Source organism: Morone saxatilis, unplaced genomic scaffold, assembly GCF_004916995.1.
Source record: "Morone saxatilis isolate NCDOM2014 unplaced genomic scaffold, NCSU_SB_2.0 Contig2, whole genome shotgun sequence".
In the NCBI taxonomy this organism is placed as follows: Eukaryota; Metazoa; Chordata; class Actinopteri; family Moronidae; genus Morone; species Morone saxatilis.
The window spans coordinates 5,879,073-5,899,624 of record NW_023339762.1 but is presented as its reverse complement, the minus strand read 5'-3'; the positions used below and the strand labels follow the sequence as shown (position 1 = coordinate 5,899,624).

Here is a 20,552-nt window from a genome sequence, read left to right as displayed (position 1 = left end):
TGTGCTATTTTTAGCCTGTTTAGTGTATAGAAATAGCTTTCTCTTTCACTTTATCATCCCCGTTGACATAGCCGTTTATACGGTAATTAGGGTTTGTGCTAAAAACTGTCACGTGCCGGATGTAGAATGAAAACATATCCCAGAGAACAGACCACTCGTAAATAATGTCATTAAACCCACGTTTCATTTTGCGCCGGAATTGTCCTTTAAGGATGTCTTGAGGGTCTCCTCGGTTTGTATAAGCACGCCACCAATGCACTGAGTCAAAACAAGAGCAGGACAGGCAAGCCTAGGTGGGCTGAAACAATAAGTATCAATATACTGCCAGAGCATGTGAGAATTTCTGCTCCTCGCTCATGAGGCTGTTTGTTCGCTCCGCTCCCCCCGTTCAAACCCTTCCATCATGAAAACAACCTGTGAATTTGGCGCATTTAGTTGCATCTTGAACTAAAATTTTTCACTGATCGGGAGTCTTTCCAAACTTCCCTGACAAAGGCACTAAATCGTTTTCCTACTCTGTGATTCATTATATTTGCAATTTGCAGGGAATTTAAAAGAGATGACAGATAATAAAAGCTCATATCAACCAGATGTCAGTTTATCTTCCTTCCTGTCATTCATGAATAGATTACATGTCAGCTGTGATTGAGGAAACGTTAGTCCGAGCAGAGAAAACAACGCATTATGATTTCATTAATTTGCTGTAATATGAGCAAGTTTTTATACTGTCACAGAGTTTTATCAGTGATTCATTCAACCGAAGCACAAAGTCAAATAAATGTACAAGAGTTTTACTGCAGAGACAAACTGCAGAGATCAGAGGGAGGAAATCAATCCCTGCAGGCTGGAAGTCATCACAGCAAGTTCCCTGCTGCAAAAATGAAATAAGACATTATCTGTGTGAAAGATTTTCTTCATGAAGGTAATAAAGATTTTCCTGCAGGTGGAAAAACTGCATTTTCAAGACAATGCAGATCTGATGAGTTTTAGTTCTACAACAAGAAATATTTTTTTAATTTTTAACATTAAACCAGGAAACTGAAACACAAGAATTTTTAGTTTTTGATGTGTTTCAGCTGACGGGACTTCATTTTCCATCACAAAGCTAAATGGAAAAGCTCAAACTTCAGAGGTTGAAAATATTCTTGACCTTGGGAAAGTTTGACAAAATAATCCGAACTCAAGTCCTTTTACTAGCTTTTTCTCTGAGCTTTCAGCTGCATCTCACCTGAAGTTAATATTTAAGCTGTCAAAAATAGGATTGCCCCCTAATAGCCAACTTAATTCTCTATGAGAAGAGTTTTAGTCAACAAACTTTTCATTAGTCGAATAGTTGCAGAAAACAAAAACGTCAAACTCTGTTTGGAAAAATCAGGGAATTGTTGCAACACGGACCTTTTCTCTTGTAAAACAGGGAGTCACTTACTGATGCACTGTTGTGTATGCTAACTGTACTAGCTGCTGCCACTAGCTAGTTAGCGGTAATGTCTATGTCTGGCTCACAAGTAAAAGACAAGCAATTCTGCAAGTAGAAACTCACAGTGAATAAAACATTGAATAAAAAATGATAATTATGGATGTACAGGAAAGTAGAAATAAATATGTGCAGGTGTGCAAAATCTTTTTAATGATAATGGCAGGTACAGTGATTGTTTCAGTGTATTTCTTGTGAAATTATTTATTTTAAAGAAAAGTTTGAAGTTACAGTTTATGTTGCACATTCATGTCCTCACAACATTAAATCCATCATTAACATTTTACCGCTGCTTAATACATCACATTACTGTTCACTATACCAATTTTAATGTGCTGTGCGTCCTGTTCACAGACTTTGTCTGCCAATAAGCTTAAAGCCAACTTTGGTGCCTTTTTTAAAAAAATTGGACATGAATACATGGTGGACTAAACACAGAATGTACAAACCTAGACAGTAAATGCAGAACAATGTGAGCTGCATTGCAAATCAGATTAACTAAATAATTACCCCTAACTGACAATCCCCATCTGTTTAGTCTTCTCAGGACTTGTTTTAAAATACTAAAATTGTGAAGCAGACAAATAAAATGTAATAAAAACTGATGCAGAAAGTCAGATGAGATCCTGTGAACTTTTTATGTTACCATTCAGTGAAGCTGAGACAACTTGCTGATCAGCTATAGTTGTGTTTTTTAGTTGACATGATTGTTCTGCTCCACCGACTAATGAGCTGCTATTCTGGAGTTACAGCAGTTCTGTTCGGTGAGTTACAGGTTCAGAACATCCACTGATAGAGGAGGGGCTGAGTATGGTGGGTTTTTTTGTATTATCACAGGAGCATCAGATGACATTAATCTTAAAAGCATTATAAAAGCTCTGAACAGAGAGGAGGAAAATCTGAGGCTGAAGCAGCTGGAAAACTTCTGTTTGAGCTGCAGAAAAACTCAGTCAAACTTTGGTTTAGTTTAGTTTGGCGTTTTTCATCATTGGTGTGCTGCAGCAGATGGAGAATTAAAGAAGGCCGGTGATGAGCTGCAGCTAACGAGGAAACAGACCCGCCGCCGCTCTGCTGCTGTCCGTAGTTACCATGGGATACGTGTAAGCGAGCAGCATCTCTTACGTCACCTACATGCAAACTGAATCCCAATTAAAGCTCTGGGGCTTCTTGTGGACGTTGTTTAAAAAACGGACTGCAGCTGTGTTACTGAAACTCTGAAACTTGAAAGGTTTAAAGGTCCAGTGTGTACCATTTAGGAAGATCTACTGGCAGAAATAGAATATAATATTCATAAGTATGTGTTCATTAGTGTATAATCGCCTGAAAATATAAATCGTTGTGTTTTTGTTACCTTAGAGTGAGCTGTTATCTATGGATCTGCAAGTTGCCTTCCATAGAGTCGGCCATGTCGAACTGCCAATGTTTCTACAGCAGCAAGTTTTGTGGCCACTGTATTTTCTCCTACACACTCCACAGCCCCCCATTCTCATTCCCAGGTTGTCAAATACGCGAGAGGTGTTCAGTTAGTTGCAACCGCTACATGCCACTAAATCTTACACACTAGTCCTTTAAACTGCAGTGGATGAGGGTAAAGTGGCACAGCAAAATGAATCTGCACATCTTTGTGAAATATTAAGACTACTCACAGGGCTACTTGGTGAATCAATAGACCTATCTGCCGAGCTAACCACTAACAACAAAACAGTTTGCTGTTTCATGGAGCGTTATGTGATGGACTAATTCTTGGCTAGGACCAGTAACTTCCTGGAGTCTCCGCTGGCTGCACAGAGCCAAGAAAAAGTTGCATAATCCCTGTAAAACAGCGAACAATTTAGTTTTTCATCAAACACCCTTTTCTCGCTGGACACCCCAGTCTCTCACTCCTCTGTGGTTTTGTGTGTGTGTTAGCTTCCATCCTCTGACCTTTAACCTTTGTGTCAGATATGATTACACTCAGAGGAATGAAGGTTAAAGTGTCCTCTCCTCTGGATATCGTGTTGCTGGCTATGAGACAGTGACCTTTGACACTTTAAAGATGTATATAAACTGCTGATGCACAGAGCTCACAGAGGTCTTAATGTAGTCATACAGACAGGAGGAAGAGGAGGAGGGGGTGATAAACCTCATCACAGCAGCTCTCAGACAGAGATGAGACAGTTTATTAGCTTCCATGTAGCCTTGAGGTTAACCGGAGGGGGAGAACAGATCATATAAAAAACAGCAGTCATGTTAATGCAGGCTGTCAGATGTAGTTATGAGATTCATTAAAAGTGCAGAGAGTCTCAACACAGATATCTCAACAGTGTTAGTATTTTTTAAAAAGAAATGTCAACCAGTTAAATATGGATTTTATTAAGCTAGTTATTATTAGGTTTTTTAAGTAAATCCTTTAAACTGGCACTCTGCTGTGAAAGGAGGTTTAAACTTTCAAACTTTCTGTAGCCTTAGTCACTTTTTTTATGACTCAAACTTTATTGAGTTTTAATTTTTACAACAAACAAACAAAGGCAAAATTAAAATACACAACTTTATATGTTGATAATGAAATATCAGAGTGAGGGCACTAAATTTAAATAAGGATAGAATTATATTTAAAAGAGAGAAAAAATATACATATATACATACACACACGCATACATACATACATACATACATACACACAATATAAAAAATAAAATAGACAGTCCATGACAAGAAAAATTAGTCCATGCACGACATGTTAAGCAATCTTTCCAGGAGACTACCAAAACACTGCTGCGTGTCCATTCATTGTCCAATGTGAGGTTGAGGTAGTCCAGTAAACAGATCCCTGTATTGCACCCAGACCACTTCCACCCTCATTTCCGTGACAGCCCCCTTTCCGTGACAGCCCCCTAAGAACAGGCCACAATGACCAGAGTGTACACACATACCTTTTAGCTACCATGAACGTAATGAATATAGTCTTAAGAACAGTCCCCATTTCTCATTATATTTATCAATGTCGTTTATTATACTATAGGATATTCTTTCAAAAGCCGCTACTTTGCCTAGCTCTGTAAGCTCTGCTAAGCCAACGTCTTTTGGAAAAAACAAACAGGCCTTCTGATCTTTCCACTTTCTGCTTATCATCCCTGGGTTTGCCAATTCATTAATACTTGTCTGAAATCCAAAATTTGCTAGGGGTTTTACATTTATGGCAATTTGGGCTTTAGGGGTTGTCCTAATATGTAAAGACTGGGGCAAAAAGCTCAAAATCCACTCTTATGACCTCTTTGTGATATCTCATTGAACCCTATGTCTGAATCTTTGGACATGACCATATGGCATGTGTTAGGGTACCCAGCTCCCCTTCACACCTCCAACAGTCTGGTGATTCCTTTATACCTAGCATGAATAGCCTACTTGGGTACCAATAGAAACGATTAAGAATTTTGAATTGAATCAATCTTATTTTAATATCCCTGGAAACTTGTTTAGTGACTCCAATAATTGTATCCCAATCGCTTCCTTCTGTTCAGGTCCCTCTCCCATAAGGTTTTCAGAGCTGTGTTGGACGGGTAACCAGTATGGTTCATAAGGATAGAGTAATAATGGGAAGCCCTATGTCCACTCTCTGCGATCCGCAAAATCTCTTTAATGAGGTCCATGCCCTGAGGTGGTGTGTGTGTAGAGCCAAAAGTAGTAATAAGGAGGTGTCTCCATAATTGATTGTTGGCTAGCTTGAATTGTTGTGAAATGACTTAAGGACACCATCTTTATAAAGATCACCCAGAGTCTGTACCCCCTTAATCACCCAGTCCCTCCATATATGTGGTGATTTATTAATAAGTAGTTTGGGGTTGTCCCACAGACCAGAGGATAAGCTTAGAAAGGGGTTGATTTTAAATATACGAGACACTTTTTTCCATAGTCCCTGAAAATGAGAGACAACAGGGTGGGACGAGGATTCGGAGGCATTCTTGCCAATAAGAATAGCAATGGAGGTAAGGAAATGCACATTGACTGCTCTATTGCGTACCAAGGTGGCGCTCTTTCTGGAGGTAATGCCCAGTGTACCAAGTGCCTCAGGTTGAATGCATAATAATAAAACAATAGATTTGGGAGTCCCAGGCCACCTTTCGCTACTGGCTTTTGCAATTTACGCAGATGTATTCTTGGTCTTTTACCATTCCAAAAAAACTTGTTACAAAGTGCATCAAATTGTTTGAAGTATTTTACAGGGATAGTCAGTGGGAGAGACTGAAGTAAATAATTGACTCTGGCAGAACAGTTCATCTTTATAATATTAACTTTTCCCCATAATGAGAGATAAAGTGGAGACCATCTTTCCAAATCTGTGCTAGCCTTAGTCACTTTTTAAAAATGATCTTCATTTGTGGATGTACAGACAGAGTAACTGTTTTTATTTTCTTCTGTTTCTATTTCAATGTTGTTGTTTTTTGGTAGGACTGTGATTGGTTCCTCCAGTGTCTCAAAGGCCAGCTGCTTGTCATCTTCCACTTCTAGTCAGATTTTATTGTAAATCAAGTGATGCTTGAACCTGTTGCTGTCCTGAAGATGAAGAAGTGGGACTACTTTTTGTTTTTTCATTTAAAAAATATATTGTGATGAGTCTGTCCGTCATTAACAATACATCATAAGGATTATTTTGTCATCCAGGGCAGAATACTACATCAACCCTGTCCTACATCTTTTTTAGTGGGGTAATTTGTTTCCACAACGAGTTTTATAGGACATTTGATTTTGTCATTTACCTGTAGAAGTGGAGGAGCTTGTCTGTTTTTGAGAGTGACACAGACATTAATCCACTGGAATGATAACTCACCTGATGGACAGCAGCGATGACGGAGCTGATAGAAACAATACTGTCTTCGTTCTTGTTTCCCAAAGGTGCTTCTGACAACAAATGCTGCTTGTTACATCAAAACCTCTCAGCTCCTGAGTGCTTTTGACAAGAGAAGTTCTCTTCTAACATCTTTTGAAACATCCAGTCAAAAGTGCATCATAGCAGTTAGGGGCCCCTGGGGCCAAAATAGTTTAATGCAATTGAAACATTTAGGAGGATCTATTGGCAGTAATTGAACATAATATTCATAGGTATGTTTTCATTAGTGAATAATCGCCTGAATATACTTGAATATACTTGAATTATAAAAAAAGTTTTTCTCCATACATTAAACTGAAAAGAAGAAAAAGAAAGAGCAAAGAAACTAGAAACGTTTTCTTTGCTGCAGTTTAGTCTGCTTCCCCGATGGTTACATATTTAAAGTAAAAGTAGCCCAGCAATGTTATTGGCTGCCTCCAGTGATCCTTTGTCCCTCACCTTGCAGGCCGTAGTGGTCCCTCGATAGTCTCTATCCACATCACTACATAGAAGCCTGTCCTGCATTGTTAAGATCTAGTTACATGAACAAACCTACTGGTGCTTGTCTCTTTTGTCCTGCTGGAAAAAGGTTCCCTCATCCATTCTTCAGTCATTTTCAAGACTGACAGAAGGAAAAAGGAAATGACCAGCTGCTCAATCAGAGACACTACTGAACATTTTGAGTAGTTAAATGGGCTGCTGCTGTTGTTGTTGCTGACAGTGTTGTTGTTTTTCCTCCTCTGACCCCACTGACCTCCGTCCTTCTGAAGAACTGTTCCCTCTGTTCTCCTTACTCTGAGGTCCTGGTTGTTGTAGGTCTGGTCCTTTCTGAAGAGGGGGCTCTATTGATGACAGTTCATCAGCATGCAGGGGGGGCTTCTGCTGTCACCACGGCGACCGAATACAGCCCCCCCCCCCAACTCCCAAGACTTCTGTCCCTTCTGATTCTCTTGACATTCATTCCTCCATCATTCAGTCTCTGCTTCAACTGAACTCAATGAAGATTTCTCTATAATGATACATAGAACCAGTTCCCAGTTATTTAACCCGGTTTTTTTTTTTATCTATGCTACATTGCTTTAGGGATGGCAATGTTGGTCTGTTGGTTGGTGCACACTTAAATGACTGTTGGACTATTGAATAGACTGCTTTGACATTTTGTACAGACGTTCATGGTGCCCAGAGGTTGACTCCTACTTTGGATTGGCAAAAAAATCTGGCACAGATATCGATGGTTCATAGATGATCATTCTGACTTGATTAACTTCCTGGCGCTTGTGCTCTAGCACCACCATAATGTTCACATTTGTAGTTTTTAGTGAAATTTATCGACAACTGTTGGACAGATTGTCAGGAAATTTGGTACAGACATTTAGTTCGAGCATCAAGGAAATGTATTTGTCATCAAACAATACAGGTTGTACAACGAAATGAAAGTTTGCAGTCCCTTCATTCTATGCACACAGAAAAAGATAAATGCATTTATAGAATAACATAGAAATAAAAGAAAATAAACCAACATATACAATTATTTATATACATATAGGAGAGAATTCTGCAGTAAACTTTTAAAATACTGGTTGAATGTTAAGAGCAGCAACAAGATAGTGATGATAATATGATTACATATTCACATAAAAAGTTCAACATTTGAGAAACAGTGTCCATCCACTTTGACTGCGTTTAAGCACCAAGCATCCTTGATGTAAACACAGAGTCTGCATACTCTCGGCTTGCACTCTGTCGGGTCGGTACATGGTCGAGTAATTGATCTGGGATATTCATGGAGTAGGTCTCTGTAAAGATGTGAACACAATAGTCTCTGATTTCCCATTGTTTGGCCAGTTTCATTTTGTCCAGAGTGGACTTAAGTCAAAGCTATACATATTTATAAAATACATATCTTCGTCCATGGGAAGGTTATGCACTGATATGTGAAGCTTAGGTAATCATACTGTGAGGGGGAACAGTAACCAGTGAGGACTAATAGAGAAATGGACACGGTGTCAAAGCATTCAAAGAATTTCAATAGTGAGCTGAACCTCCATACTTTTATTCAACTTTCCTTGGTGTCGTTCAAACATGCCCTGTAGGTTTTAACCATTCAGTGGTTTCATACAATCATACAAAGCACTTTGTTTTGCATCGCCTTGTGAACCAGCCAACTTTGACCTCCTTTTTAAATAGTGCACAATATAACGCGCTGTTGACTCTCAAACTGCATTGCAATGTGAACAGAGACAGACACAGAAAAAGGTTTAAGAGGTATCCAGAGACTGTGAACAGTTGTTTAGCTGAGTTAAAGAACGTCTGCAGTCTCTCCTGCTGTTTTCTCTTCAATAAAACTTCAGTTGAATAGAACTTTAAGTATTATCTCCCACAGATTTGTCTTCAGATGTTAGTTTTTCTTTATATCAGCATTGTTTCTTACAGTCAGCATAATTACAGTTAGAACAAATGATCATATCCAGCAAGATGTAACAGAATAAAAAGGTTGTATTTTCAATAGAAAATATCTTGAAAATCTTGAACTCTGTCTAACTCTACTACAGGTTACAACGTGTAGACAACTTTGGAGTTGATGGAAGTTGGACTTTTTTCTTTTTTGATGCTAGCAGTATCAGCTATTTCCAGTCTTTTTGCTAAGCTAAGCTAAACACATCCACCACCTATTTTACAAAATGTTGGAGTGTTTGTTTATACTATACACCGCTCAGTGGCTTATAATTAGCAGGTAGATGATATTTACTTCATTTAGTCCAGCTTATAATTGTTAGCTCATTAGCAGCAAATGGCTGTCGTTTGGGGGTTAAAAGCTCATCTGTCAACAAGCCCATTTGACTTTGCTTAAACAATGCACAAAGAATATCACTGTAGCTTTTTGCTGACTCTCCACTGAGGCCATTGCAAAGTCAGTTAGACACTGACAGAAAAGAAGGGTAATTAAAATAAAATGTACAAAATGTTTGTAAGTGAATATAAAATGTTTGATACTGAAATGAAAACAGCTAAAACATGCAGTTACATGATTTACTTCCGTGCGTCCCTCAGGTCACCTGGCAGCGGGGACCTGTGAGATTGTCACTCTGGACCGGGATAGCAGCCAGCCGAGAAGGACCATCGCCCGACAGACGGCCCGCTGTGCCTGCAGGAAGGGACAGATCGCTGGGACGACACGAGCCAGACCGGCCTGCGTCGACGGTAAGGCATCGCTGTCCTCTGGCAGCTGCTGCCAATAAATCCTCAACATTTAACGACAAAATATTTTGTATGCCCAACGAGAGCGACACAAAGTGTTTTCTGATGTGATGCTCCCATTATCAAGATGACATTCATCATCTGATGTGATCAGGCCTGGATGTTGTATTTGGACAGTTACTTTGACAACTAGTGCTGTTGTCCTTCCTGGGGGTACAATTTCTCTGCTTCTAATTGGTGGAGATATTCAGGAAGAACAAAATATGATGTCAGATTCACCTCCATTCGGTTTTAGGCAATATGGGACATCCAGCTTTCATTACGGCGGGTGAGGAGATCCATAGTATTGCATTACTGCTTCCACTAGTGTGCTTTTGATTCCAGTATGCTTTCATGCTTCCACATCTCCAAAGCATTTGAATTAACATGTCTCTGAGACTGAATGTCAGTTCACAGCTTGAGGCTTGAACTTGTAATTTATGAAGGAAACAAACACACAGATACATACAGCTTCCCTCTAAATCCTCCACATCTCTTCATCTGGACCGTGAGGTTCAGAAAGTCAAGGCCCAGATGGGAACAGCCCAGAGTTGCATTGCATTTCATCACTGGCTGTCTCCTCCTTTCTCTTTCTCTTTCTGCCATCTGGAGACGATGGCAACAGCTGGGGGGACTTAGTCTGCTCTGCAGGGATTTACAGGCTCTCCTGGCGATTGTCAGAGACTGTGAACAGTTGTTTAGCAGAGTTAAAGAACCTCTGCAGTCTCTCTGCTTTCGCTTCAATAAAGTTGAATAGAAGATATTTTTCCTCGCATAAGCATTGATTTCCTGCAGCCAGGATGATTGGAGCTAGGACAAACTATTCAAAATCAATATTCAAGATTGTATTTTCACCTAAGCCAAAAAACTTAATTGAACAGGTTTGAGCTCTGCCCTAACTGTACTGTCTGCTACTCGGTAGATCGGTGCCTCTCTAGATAACAGTCTGTGGTTTGGGGGTTAAAGGGTAACTACAATCTCATATTCTGCTAGAGCTCCCTCTTCCAATGTATTTAAAAAATTGCAAAAGAGGAGTGAGGTAGCAACGGTCTAGACATATGTGATGTGGGAGTGAGTGTCTGCCCACCACTCAGTCTGGCATGAACAGAGATGTATAGAGCTTGTAGTCAAAGCTCAGCTACTGTCAGACTGTCCATTTTTTCTTGTGGAGAGACAGGGAGTCTGGTGGGGCTTTTTCACTCACTAGAAGCACACGGCACTTTGAGAGAGGCATTATGGGTACCTGTGTTGTAGCTTGGCTAGCAGCTCTACTGTGAAAGGCTTGTGTGTGTCTGTGAGGGAGCGTCAGTACATAATTATAGTCCTGCTGTTTACGTTACTGTTCGTCAGCCCTCACTGTTGAAGGCTGTTTTAAAAAGGAACTACACATTAAATGATTTCCACATACTATGAGTAAAAGCAGCTTTTCCAGCTCAGAATTAGCTTGTATCTGTCACGATTGGGGGGAGCGAGAGCTGTTATTACTCATAGAGTATATATTTAATGTGTAGTTCCTCTTTAAAACAGCCTTCAACATTGTCATGGTGATGTGAACATGCGTGGTGAACACATTACAAAAGACTATATGAATAAGAAAACTGGTTTTATTTAGGAATGAGTACAGAAACCCGGTTTGTGTTGGAGCTGAACAGGTTAATGTTTGTGCTGTCAGTGATCAGGGCTGTTTGAACGTGCTCTGCTGCTTTGGGAGGATATTTTCAGCAGGAGACTCGATGTGAGAACGCTGCTGATCGCTGCGACCTGTTTTCTGAGCTCCGAGACTCATCAGCAGCTTCCTGTTTTTTTGTCCTCTCCGAATGTCTCTGAAAAACTAAAACCAAACTTGTTTAAACTCTTAGTGAACTCTTCATTGCAGTGGACAGCCAGAAAAAATAAATAAAACCCAACAACAAACTGATAAACGTAATACGAAGTACTATACGGATAAAAGTAGAGCTATGTAGACACGGAAACATTCCAGCCATAGGACATATGTTTGGACAGATATTGTGATGTATATTAGAGAACACTAATACAAATGTTAGTGATGGGAAAGACAGTCAAAGCCTCAATTAAAAACACGTTAAAGCTAAATGTGTCCCACAGGGTGAGCAGACTCATTTGATGTATTGATCATTCTTCATTGATCAATTTTCAAAGGTGTTCAATGTGAATGACAAGTCATTGTAACTGTCAAACAAAAAGTATGTAGTGCAAACTTTATCCTTCATATGAGTCTCTCTGTGACCTTTACAGAGCCGCATGTTGGTATTTATGTCAGTTTGTGTTTTATGTTGCAATCTCAGGTAGCATAAGCTTTGAAGTCTCTTCAGTGTTTCAGGGAAAAACACTGGCGTAGTTCAAATAAAATACACTTTATTTTACCAAAGGAAACAAATACAAGCTACAAAACAAAGGTGTCTCCAGAACGAGAAGAACAAAAAGACCCATACTCACATCATGAGACCTGCACGCAGTGTGGAAGAAGTATTCAGATAATTTACTTAAAGGACCAGTGTGTAGGATTTAGTGGCATCTAACGATGAAGTTCTAAACTATAACCATTTGAATTCAGCTCAGCCTCATAAGTGAAGGAGAAACCACAGTGGCTGCGAAAGGCGCAAAAACGTAAAAGGGTCTATCTAGAACCAGCATCTGGTTTGTCCGTTCTGGGCTACTTTACTACCATTATTAAAATATTGCTCAAGTTAACTAAAACACAACAATTATTATATTCAGGTGATTATACCCTGCTGAAAACATACTTGAATATTCAATGAATATTATATTCCATTTCTGCCAATAGATCCTTCTAAATGTTACACACTGGACACCTAAAGCAGCTACAAGGAACTTTAATTTTGTGTTGATTCAATAAAGTTCTGACTTACTTGAATTAATCTTTGAAACTTTAGACAAACTAGCTTTTCAGATGTTTTTAAAGTGGGTGGCTCAGCGTTCAAAAAGTCTTAAATAAAAGCCTCTGTTTGCATCTCTGTGACCTTTCCGCTGCCGGTGCAAACTGCATGTTGGTATTTATGTCAGTTTGTATCTGAAGCGGCCACTCGCTTTTCTTTTCGTTGTTCTGTTTAAATCCTCCAGCAGAGCTCCGACCACCAAGCTCAAAGGAAGGATCAGACTTTTTTATCTGTCCTCTCACATCTCAAAGGTCTGGCTCAAACACCTCGGCTGACTTTAACCATGAGACTTTCCCACTCTGAGTGGGATAATCCCGGTATGCATCACAGAAAGTCACACAGAGAGTAATTATCGTCAGAGAGGGCCAACATATTTACAGATAAAGAAACTTTGGGTTAAAAAGTCTCCAAGTTTCAATTTATAAAGAATTTGTCAGACTCTGAAGCAGCTGCTGTTCATATAATTCATTAAAAAAACATCTGAATCCTGAAAGATGGCCGCAAAAAATGCTTCTGATCCACCTCCTCTACTTTTCAAACCTCATCTGAGCAGTAACATGATTACTGTTTCAGAATATTACCCGCTGCTGCTTTGTATCAGACATTGATGGTATGAGATTGACAAGCGATGAATAAAGAAGGCCACAAGGCTCTGTGGCTGTAGTGAAACAAACAAACGAGAGACGAAACCCTTTTGTTTTATCATCAGGTGGAGAGGAACTGAAAAGGGCAGGTGGTGTGTTCAGGGACTGTGAGGGGGTTCAGAGTGATTCCTAGAGTCCGAGAGAGCTTAAAACCTGCTCAGACCTCAGACCTAAAGAGTCAGAAGAGAGGAAAAGAAAATATGGAAGGGAACAAAAGGAGAGTTTTGTATCTCATAATTATATTTATCTCACAACCAATTAAATGAGATCTGTATGAAAAATACATTATTATGCTATATATGTCACACAATTAGCCTACATAAACTTTTATTTGGGGGTAATGAAATCTGTGTTTTGTAATTACATAGAAAACTATTTTGGAATTATTTATTTCCTATGAGAAATGAAAAGATCTCACACTTCCAAGAAATGATATATAAAATAAATAATTTTAATCAGGAGATGTCTATCTTGTAATTATGCTATTGTTGCTGTGTCTTGTGATTGTGAGATAGTTTTAAAATGCGTATCCTGTAATTGCGACCCTGAAAGCTATGTGGTAATTACTATTATTATTATTTTTTATTTTTGTCTGTGTCATAATTAAGAGAAAACATCTTTGTTGAATGCCGTGTGTTCCTGCAGCAAATAAAGTGAAACAGACCCAGGAATGGACGACAATTATAGTAAAGAAAAAGTTGATTACAAAAAGGGACGCAAACAGCACAGTAGAGTAAGAGAAATGGAGAAAAAAACAAAAGGAAAGGCACAAAAAGGAGGATTATCTTTCACTCTGTGGCTCATCGAACTCTATATGTCCCTTCTCAAAAAGAGGAATAATGGTTTCTGTGTCCACTTCCTGTTGTAGTTTTTATTTTTTATTTTCTTCCATCTGTTTGTTCTTTGCCTTGTTTCCCGTTCCTTTGTTCCTCGTTCTTTCGTCTCCGTTGCTCTCGTCCTTGGGGGACGAAGCAGCGTCTCTCCTTCTGGATGGCGTCTTTGATGAATGAAGCGATTACAAAATGGCCTCCTCTCTTTTCGGATAAATGAACTGCGCTGAGCGGCGGCGGCGGATGGATCTGCGTTGCGCTCGTTCATTAATCAGCGCAGTGATGCAGCACTCGCAGGTGTTCAGGTGTTTACTGATACCTGAGATTAATCCACAACACTGTTTGTTAATGTGGAAGTCTGCTTTCTGTTTCTGACTGTTTTCTATATTTAACACCTGAAAACACACTGATTTCCCTTGAAACTGAGCTAAACTCAGACTGTAGATGAGATGGTGCAGTTGGGTGTCCACTTACAGATGAGGTTGCGGGTTCGATCCCCAGCTCCTCCTGTCTACTTGAGCTTGAGAAAAAGACTGTCGCTTTAGACAAAAACTCAGAGGAAAATCAAGGATGTTTTGATTTTTTCCCTAAGTTTTACAGTTTAATTGAAAAACCAGATCAGTTTTTTCAATTAGGATGTGCCTAAAACATTTGTACAAATATTACTGAAGTTGATATCAATACAGTACTTATGTTGTGACTGTGACCTTGGATTTAGGGCTGATCAGTTACAGTAATGTAACTGTATGAGCCATTACAGGTCCTGGTTGGACATTTTATCTTCTTCCCTCTGAGCTGCTGTGTTCAGTCGGAACATTTCAGGAAACATCAGCATTTACAGCGTCACTGTGAGGCGTCTGATAAAACGCTCACACACTGTTGTAACAGAGGGAAGCGTATGGCGTACTCGCTCAGCGGAGGCATCCTGGGACGATGGAGGAAAGAGACGAATCTACAGACGTGGCGGTCGCTGTCGGCTTCCATTCTTGTCCTCTGCAGGAAACCTGGAGGAGCTGTGATTATACGTCGCCCTCTCAGAAACAAACATGGCACTGTTGTTTCCTGCTCTGCTCTCCGACACCTTTCATTGTGCCTCAGGGGGAATCTGAGCGCGCTCACTGCTGCACCACTGGGTCACAGGGAGAGACATGGTAAAATGTTTCCATACAAGCCAAATCTGAGCAGAACGAGAGAGCGGACACACTGAGGAGGGGGGACATTAATGGGATTAATAACAACTGTTACGTAAATGTTCTAGATGACTCATCAGCAGATGTCCAATCAGCTGCTCCACAAGTCAGAATTTTCTCTGTTCACACACAAACTCTCTGCTGGACCCGCATCGGCTATTGTCTGACCACCATTTAGCAACTAGGGGCAACAGCCAATGTTTCTTGGCTTTCGGTGTAGCCAGCACATATCTACCAAAACTGAGTAACAGATATCCAGGCCAGGACCTCTGCAGTCCGATCAGCAACTTGATACATGAGAATGATGAGCAAGACACATTACGGCTAATGTCTATAAACAGATAATCTGCATATGAATGCAGATTTTATCTGACGATAGGCAGTCAGTTCCGAGTTCTCTTTTGCTCTCCACACAGACTGTTCACCTACATGCAACCAAAATTTGGCTTCCGATGCCAAAATGCCAAGGTCCTGACTTTGCCTACAGAGTCTGCATTCATATGCAGATATCTATTTGATTATCTGCCACTTCTGAAAATAGAGGAAAAGAGAGAAGGATTATGACTATAAAATCTATCTCTATTTGCTGTTGCCATTGTACCATTTTATTTGTGTCCAAAGTGAGTGTGAAATGTATACTCTATATAGTACCCCCAAAAAGCTTTACATTATATAGATATACAGTATATAAAGACTTAAAAGTGTTGGACATAGAAGAGAAGAAGTGAGAAGTTAATGAGGGTGTGACAGAGATGGAGAATTAAAAGAAAAAGACAGAGAAAGAGGAGAAAAAATTAGATGGTTCAGGAAGATATTATATAGTCTATAGTTATAGAGCATCTCGATCAGAAATCAATGTAGACACTTTAAGTCTGCATGGGCAATGATGGAGGTAGGCTAGCAGACCCCACTGCCTCCGGTGCTAAGCAACGCTGAACGCACACGGATGAAACCAATATCTATTGTCTCATCTGGAGCTGAAGAAGACAGAGAACAAGAGGGTTTGCCTAATTGTTAGAATGTAACACAACCTTTATGTTATTTCCAATTTTAAGCTAATTTCTAAAATAAAACCTTTTAAAAAAAAGGAGCAGTTGAAGTAGTTTCTCATGCTACAGGATCCCTCTCTCTCTCCATGTTGAGGTGTGAGCAATGTGAGAATTTAATTAAGTATCATGGCTGAGAGGAGCTGCTGTTCAATAGGAAATTGGTTTGATAATTGGGGGCTAACAGGCTATCCAATCACACCGCTGCTCTTCTGCTCCAAAGGGAGAACTGATTACCTGGTTATGTACAGGCCTGTAGAGACTTTAATTTTCTTCATTTTTCCCCGGCCTCGGCTCACAGAGTGTAATTTAGTGCCGGGAATGAGAGCGAGACTGGAACGACAGGAATGATTGGGTCAGTAAAGTATCGTCCAAATAGCAGGACATTCCTCTGAAGGAAGAATTCATTTTGAAATGAGATGACAGAAAGGGAGAGGCTCGACATGGGATCAGCTGAGGCCGACAGACTGACTGACTGGAAAGACAACATGTGAGTGTGTTTGTGTGGCTTTCTACTGAGGACACCTGCTACGGGTACTTCCTCTGCAGTCCAATCAGCAGTACGTTATGTCATGCTACGTTGCACTTTGATATGTTGGGTTATGTTACGTTGCGTCACATTACCTTGTGTTGCACTGTTTTACAACAACTTGCGTTGAGATGTGTTGTGTTGTTGTCGAATTATGTTACCTTCCAGTGTAGGGTCATTTTATGTTGTGCTACATTACATTACGTTATTGTGCTACGTCACGCTTTGTTGGGTTATGTTACTGCGTTGAGATGTGTTGCTTAAATTATGCTTGCTATGTTGCATTCATTTATACGTTACGGTTATGTTACGCCATGATGCATTGTGTAACATTCATTACCTTCCATTGCATCATGCAACACTATATTATGGTACATCATGTCATGCAACAATATGCTGTGTTACGTTAGGTTAGGTTCAAATATCACTTGTTTAGTAAATGCAAAAAATCATTAAAAACCCAATTATTTTATGCTACAATGACGATTCATGTCAAATGTGTGGACATTTTGGAGTACTCAGCTGAATCAAGTATCTGGTATTAACATTTTACAAGTACTGGTGTTATCAGTGTAAAAAGTGTCAATATCCGTACTGATCTGTAACAATATAGTAACTTGTTTTGGAAATTGTTTTCTTACTATTGTAATTAGAAGCATTGCTCTGATGCAATTATATGTCAATTTCAGGCTTAAATGAACAACTAGAGAACCACTCTTTCTAAGTACAGATACACATAATTGAGTTGGTTGAACTCATAACAGACATACAATAGATACAGATAATGGTATTCATGCCTACTGATAACTTTTTAGGTGGTTAAGTTTGACGTTGTATGAACATTCACTGTATTCATACTGATGTTATATGTGAGAAGACTGACCTTAAGCTACCTACTTTAATCACATGCATTTGTTTCAGAAAATGCTTCTCTGATTTATGTTATAAATGTTATGTTATGTTTGATTCTTCCTCCTCATATCTTTCCTCTCTATAATGAGGAACATCACTTTCTGTTCTCCCTTGTGTGTTTTTTTCCCACTGGGACAAGCGGCCATCTTTCATGAGATGCACACACTGTTAATTGCTGACAGATGTTTGTTCCATATTCTGCCACAGAGTCATATCCAGTCACAGAGATATCTGCTCCATCACCGACCCGGCTCTGACCTCCTCAGTACTGACTGTTGGTAATGTTGATTACCTAGAGACTTCATATCTATCTCAGAATTCTTTACTAACAGGAAGATCCAACAGTTTTACAAATGAACATCAGTTATACATATTGGAAACCAGAGTATGTGAGTGGAGCGTGCAGAGAGCATGACTGGCCAACTTTAAAAAAAAGTTAGAGTGTGTCCTTATCTCCAGCTCCAGTTTCGCTCCAGTATGCATACAGTATGCCTATATGTGTCCCCAGGATCATTCCCACCTATAATTCGTGCGAGCCTGGCTGTTTATATCAGAAGCGCATTTCTCCCCTGCACTGGCCAACAAGTGAGCGTCTGCCATCAGTGTGTGTGTGTGTGTGTGCGTGCGTGTGTGTGTGTGAAAGCTCTATATAAGCGCAGTCCATTTTGCATTATGGGACATTTAGGATCCAGTGTTTTTAAAGCTTGGCCCATACAAGGAAATATAAGTCTCAGCCTCTGACTCCATTGAACATCCATAGATTCTGTTTATTTTCTGTTTCCTGCTCAATTAAACTCTTGCCTCCACAAATCAACACACTCCTCTTCCTCCTCCTCTTCATCACCCCCTCCTCCCTCTCCCTCTCTCTCTCTGTGGACCAATCAGGGAGCCACAATATGCAAATGTGGTTGTGAGAATGTCCTATTTCTTTATAAATAGCTGATTCGGATAAGGAGGAGGTGTGTACAGTAAACAGAATCAGTGCTTTGAGTACTTTTTATTGTGAGTTCACTCCTCCATTCCTTTGGAGATGTAAAGAATAAAGATGCAATATTTTGCCAAAAAAGTCATATATTTGAGAAAAGACTAACAGTTTTACACACAAAAATTTAAAAAAGAAAAAACATCACAATGTGTGAGAATACAGCCGTTATTTCAGGGTAAAAGTCAGAATGTAGAACAAGAATAAGGCTAGAATTTTACAAAAAGAACAGTTATACATTTAACATAGTTACAATTTTAAGAAAAATTGTTGATAAAGACAAAAGAGAAATGTTCCTCATCCTGTAAAAAAATCTTCTATTACTCTATATATCTATGTGTATATATTTAGCAAAAGTCACACTGTATACTTAAGTCCTAATGTTATGTGAATGAAGTTGTCATTTAAAAAAAAATACAAGGATGTTTACCAAAAGAAATTCTTACGACCTTTATGAGTTTATTCTTTAAATGTCTTTTTCCAAACAGTGAGCCCTTGATTCTTTCTTCCTCTTCATCTCATGCTCTTTCATTTCAGTTCACTCAAGTTGATTATCATGACAATCTGCATGTTCGTGTATTAATGACTTTACATCATACAAGAACATTATTATGAAGATGCAATAATAATGCACAATCAGTTGTATCATTAACATTAATCAAAAAGTGAATTATAAGAGAGAAGTAGGAAACAAATCAGCTGTTCGTCTGTTGATGGAGAGCTTTGGAGTTTAAAACATTCCGTCATAAAACAAAACTCACACATGTACACTGAACAAGAAAAACACTCAAGACACTCAAGAAATGAACTACTCTGACATGCAGCACGTAATAGCAACATGAGAATTGCCTAATTGGAGTTGAGTATGTAAATTAGGTGCTCAATGCAAACACACATGAGTACCATCTCAGGCTGTACAGAGCAGCTTTAATTAGTCATTCATCTCAGAAGTGGTTGTTTATGAATTTGTTTACGACCTATAAATAGTAACATTAAAGAGAATAAAAATCATATTCTTCCAATTAATTTATGATAAAGTGAACATACTGAGGGAGTCACTGTCTCGCTTAGTGCTGAAAAATTATTACTTTATTATATTAATGACATTTTGGTCTGTACGACCTTCAGGCAGCTCCTGTGTGTGCGTGTGTGTGTGTATATATACGCAGACACATACACACACACACACACACACACACACATACTTACATTGTTTTTCTATTTTTATTTATTTATGATAAAGGTAACAACACTTGAGAGGGTCACGTGACAGTAAGTCATGAGGGATGAACGATCTTTACAAATAAATTCAGCTGTCTCTCCTCTTCTTCCTCCTCATCAGTTCGTATCGTCTGGAGTCGACAGTGGTGTGAGATGACTCCGTGTTTGGACGATGAAGGCTGTGATCTCCTGGTCAATCAGTCGGGCTGGACCTGCACGCAACCAGGAGGCCGAGTCAAGACCACCACGGTGAGAAATGAAACTAAACTGGGCCAGACTGAACCTGAACCTGGTCAGCCTTATTTACATGTGACTATCATGTGATGGATATCCTATTAGTGAATGTCTCACCCTGATCTGTCTCGCCAAACATCCGTTTTCAACAGGAAATATATCACATTAAGGAAGTTATGATACAATATTCTGGGACTTTGATATCAAAGTTTGAGGTAAAAATAGATATTGTAAACCGAAAGGACACATGATGGTCATATGGGTCTATGGAAAGATGTCTTAATCATATCATTATATGCCTGGTGGAGATTATGAGATTGGAACTGTGTGTGTGTCCGTGTGTGTATCTGTCTGCAGTTAATACTGGACCAATTCACATCATTTTTCTTTTTTTTACTTTTATGACTGTATGCTTAAGGACCTCTTGTGGTTGCTGTGATTTACAATGTTTGAAAAACATTGAAAGCTATTTTATTGACTGGTCTGTTT

At 39.3% G+C, this 20,552-nt stretch overlaps 1 protein-coding gene across 1 annotated transcript in view; it reads left to right on the top strand.

Moving 5' to 3' along the window:
- Positions 1–20,552, top strand: part of LOC118330012 (chemokine-like protein TAFA-5) — a 47,780-nt gene that overhangs the window by 13,476 nt on the left and 13,752 nt on the right. Inside the window, exons 2-3 of the mRNA XM_035664380.1 lie at positions 9,372–9,521; positions 19,951–20,078. Coding sequence (XP_035520273.1) covers positions 9,372–9,521; positions 19,951–20,078 — 278 coding nt within the window. The remainder of the gene's footprint in view (positions 1–9,371; positions 9,522–19,950; positions 20,079–20,552) is intronic.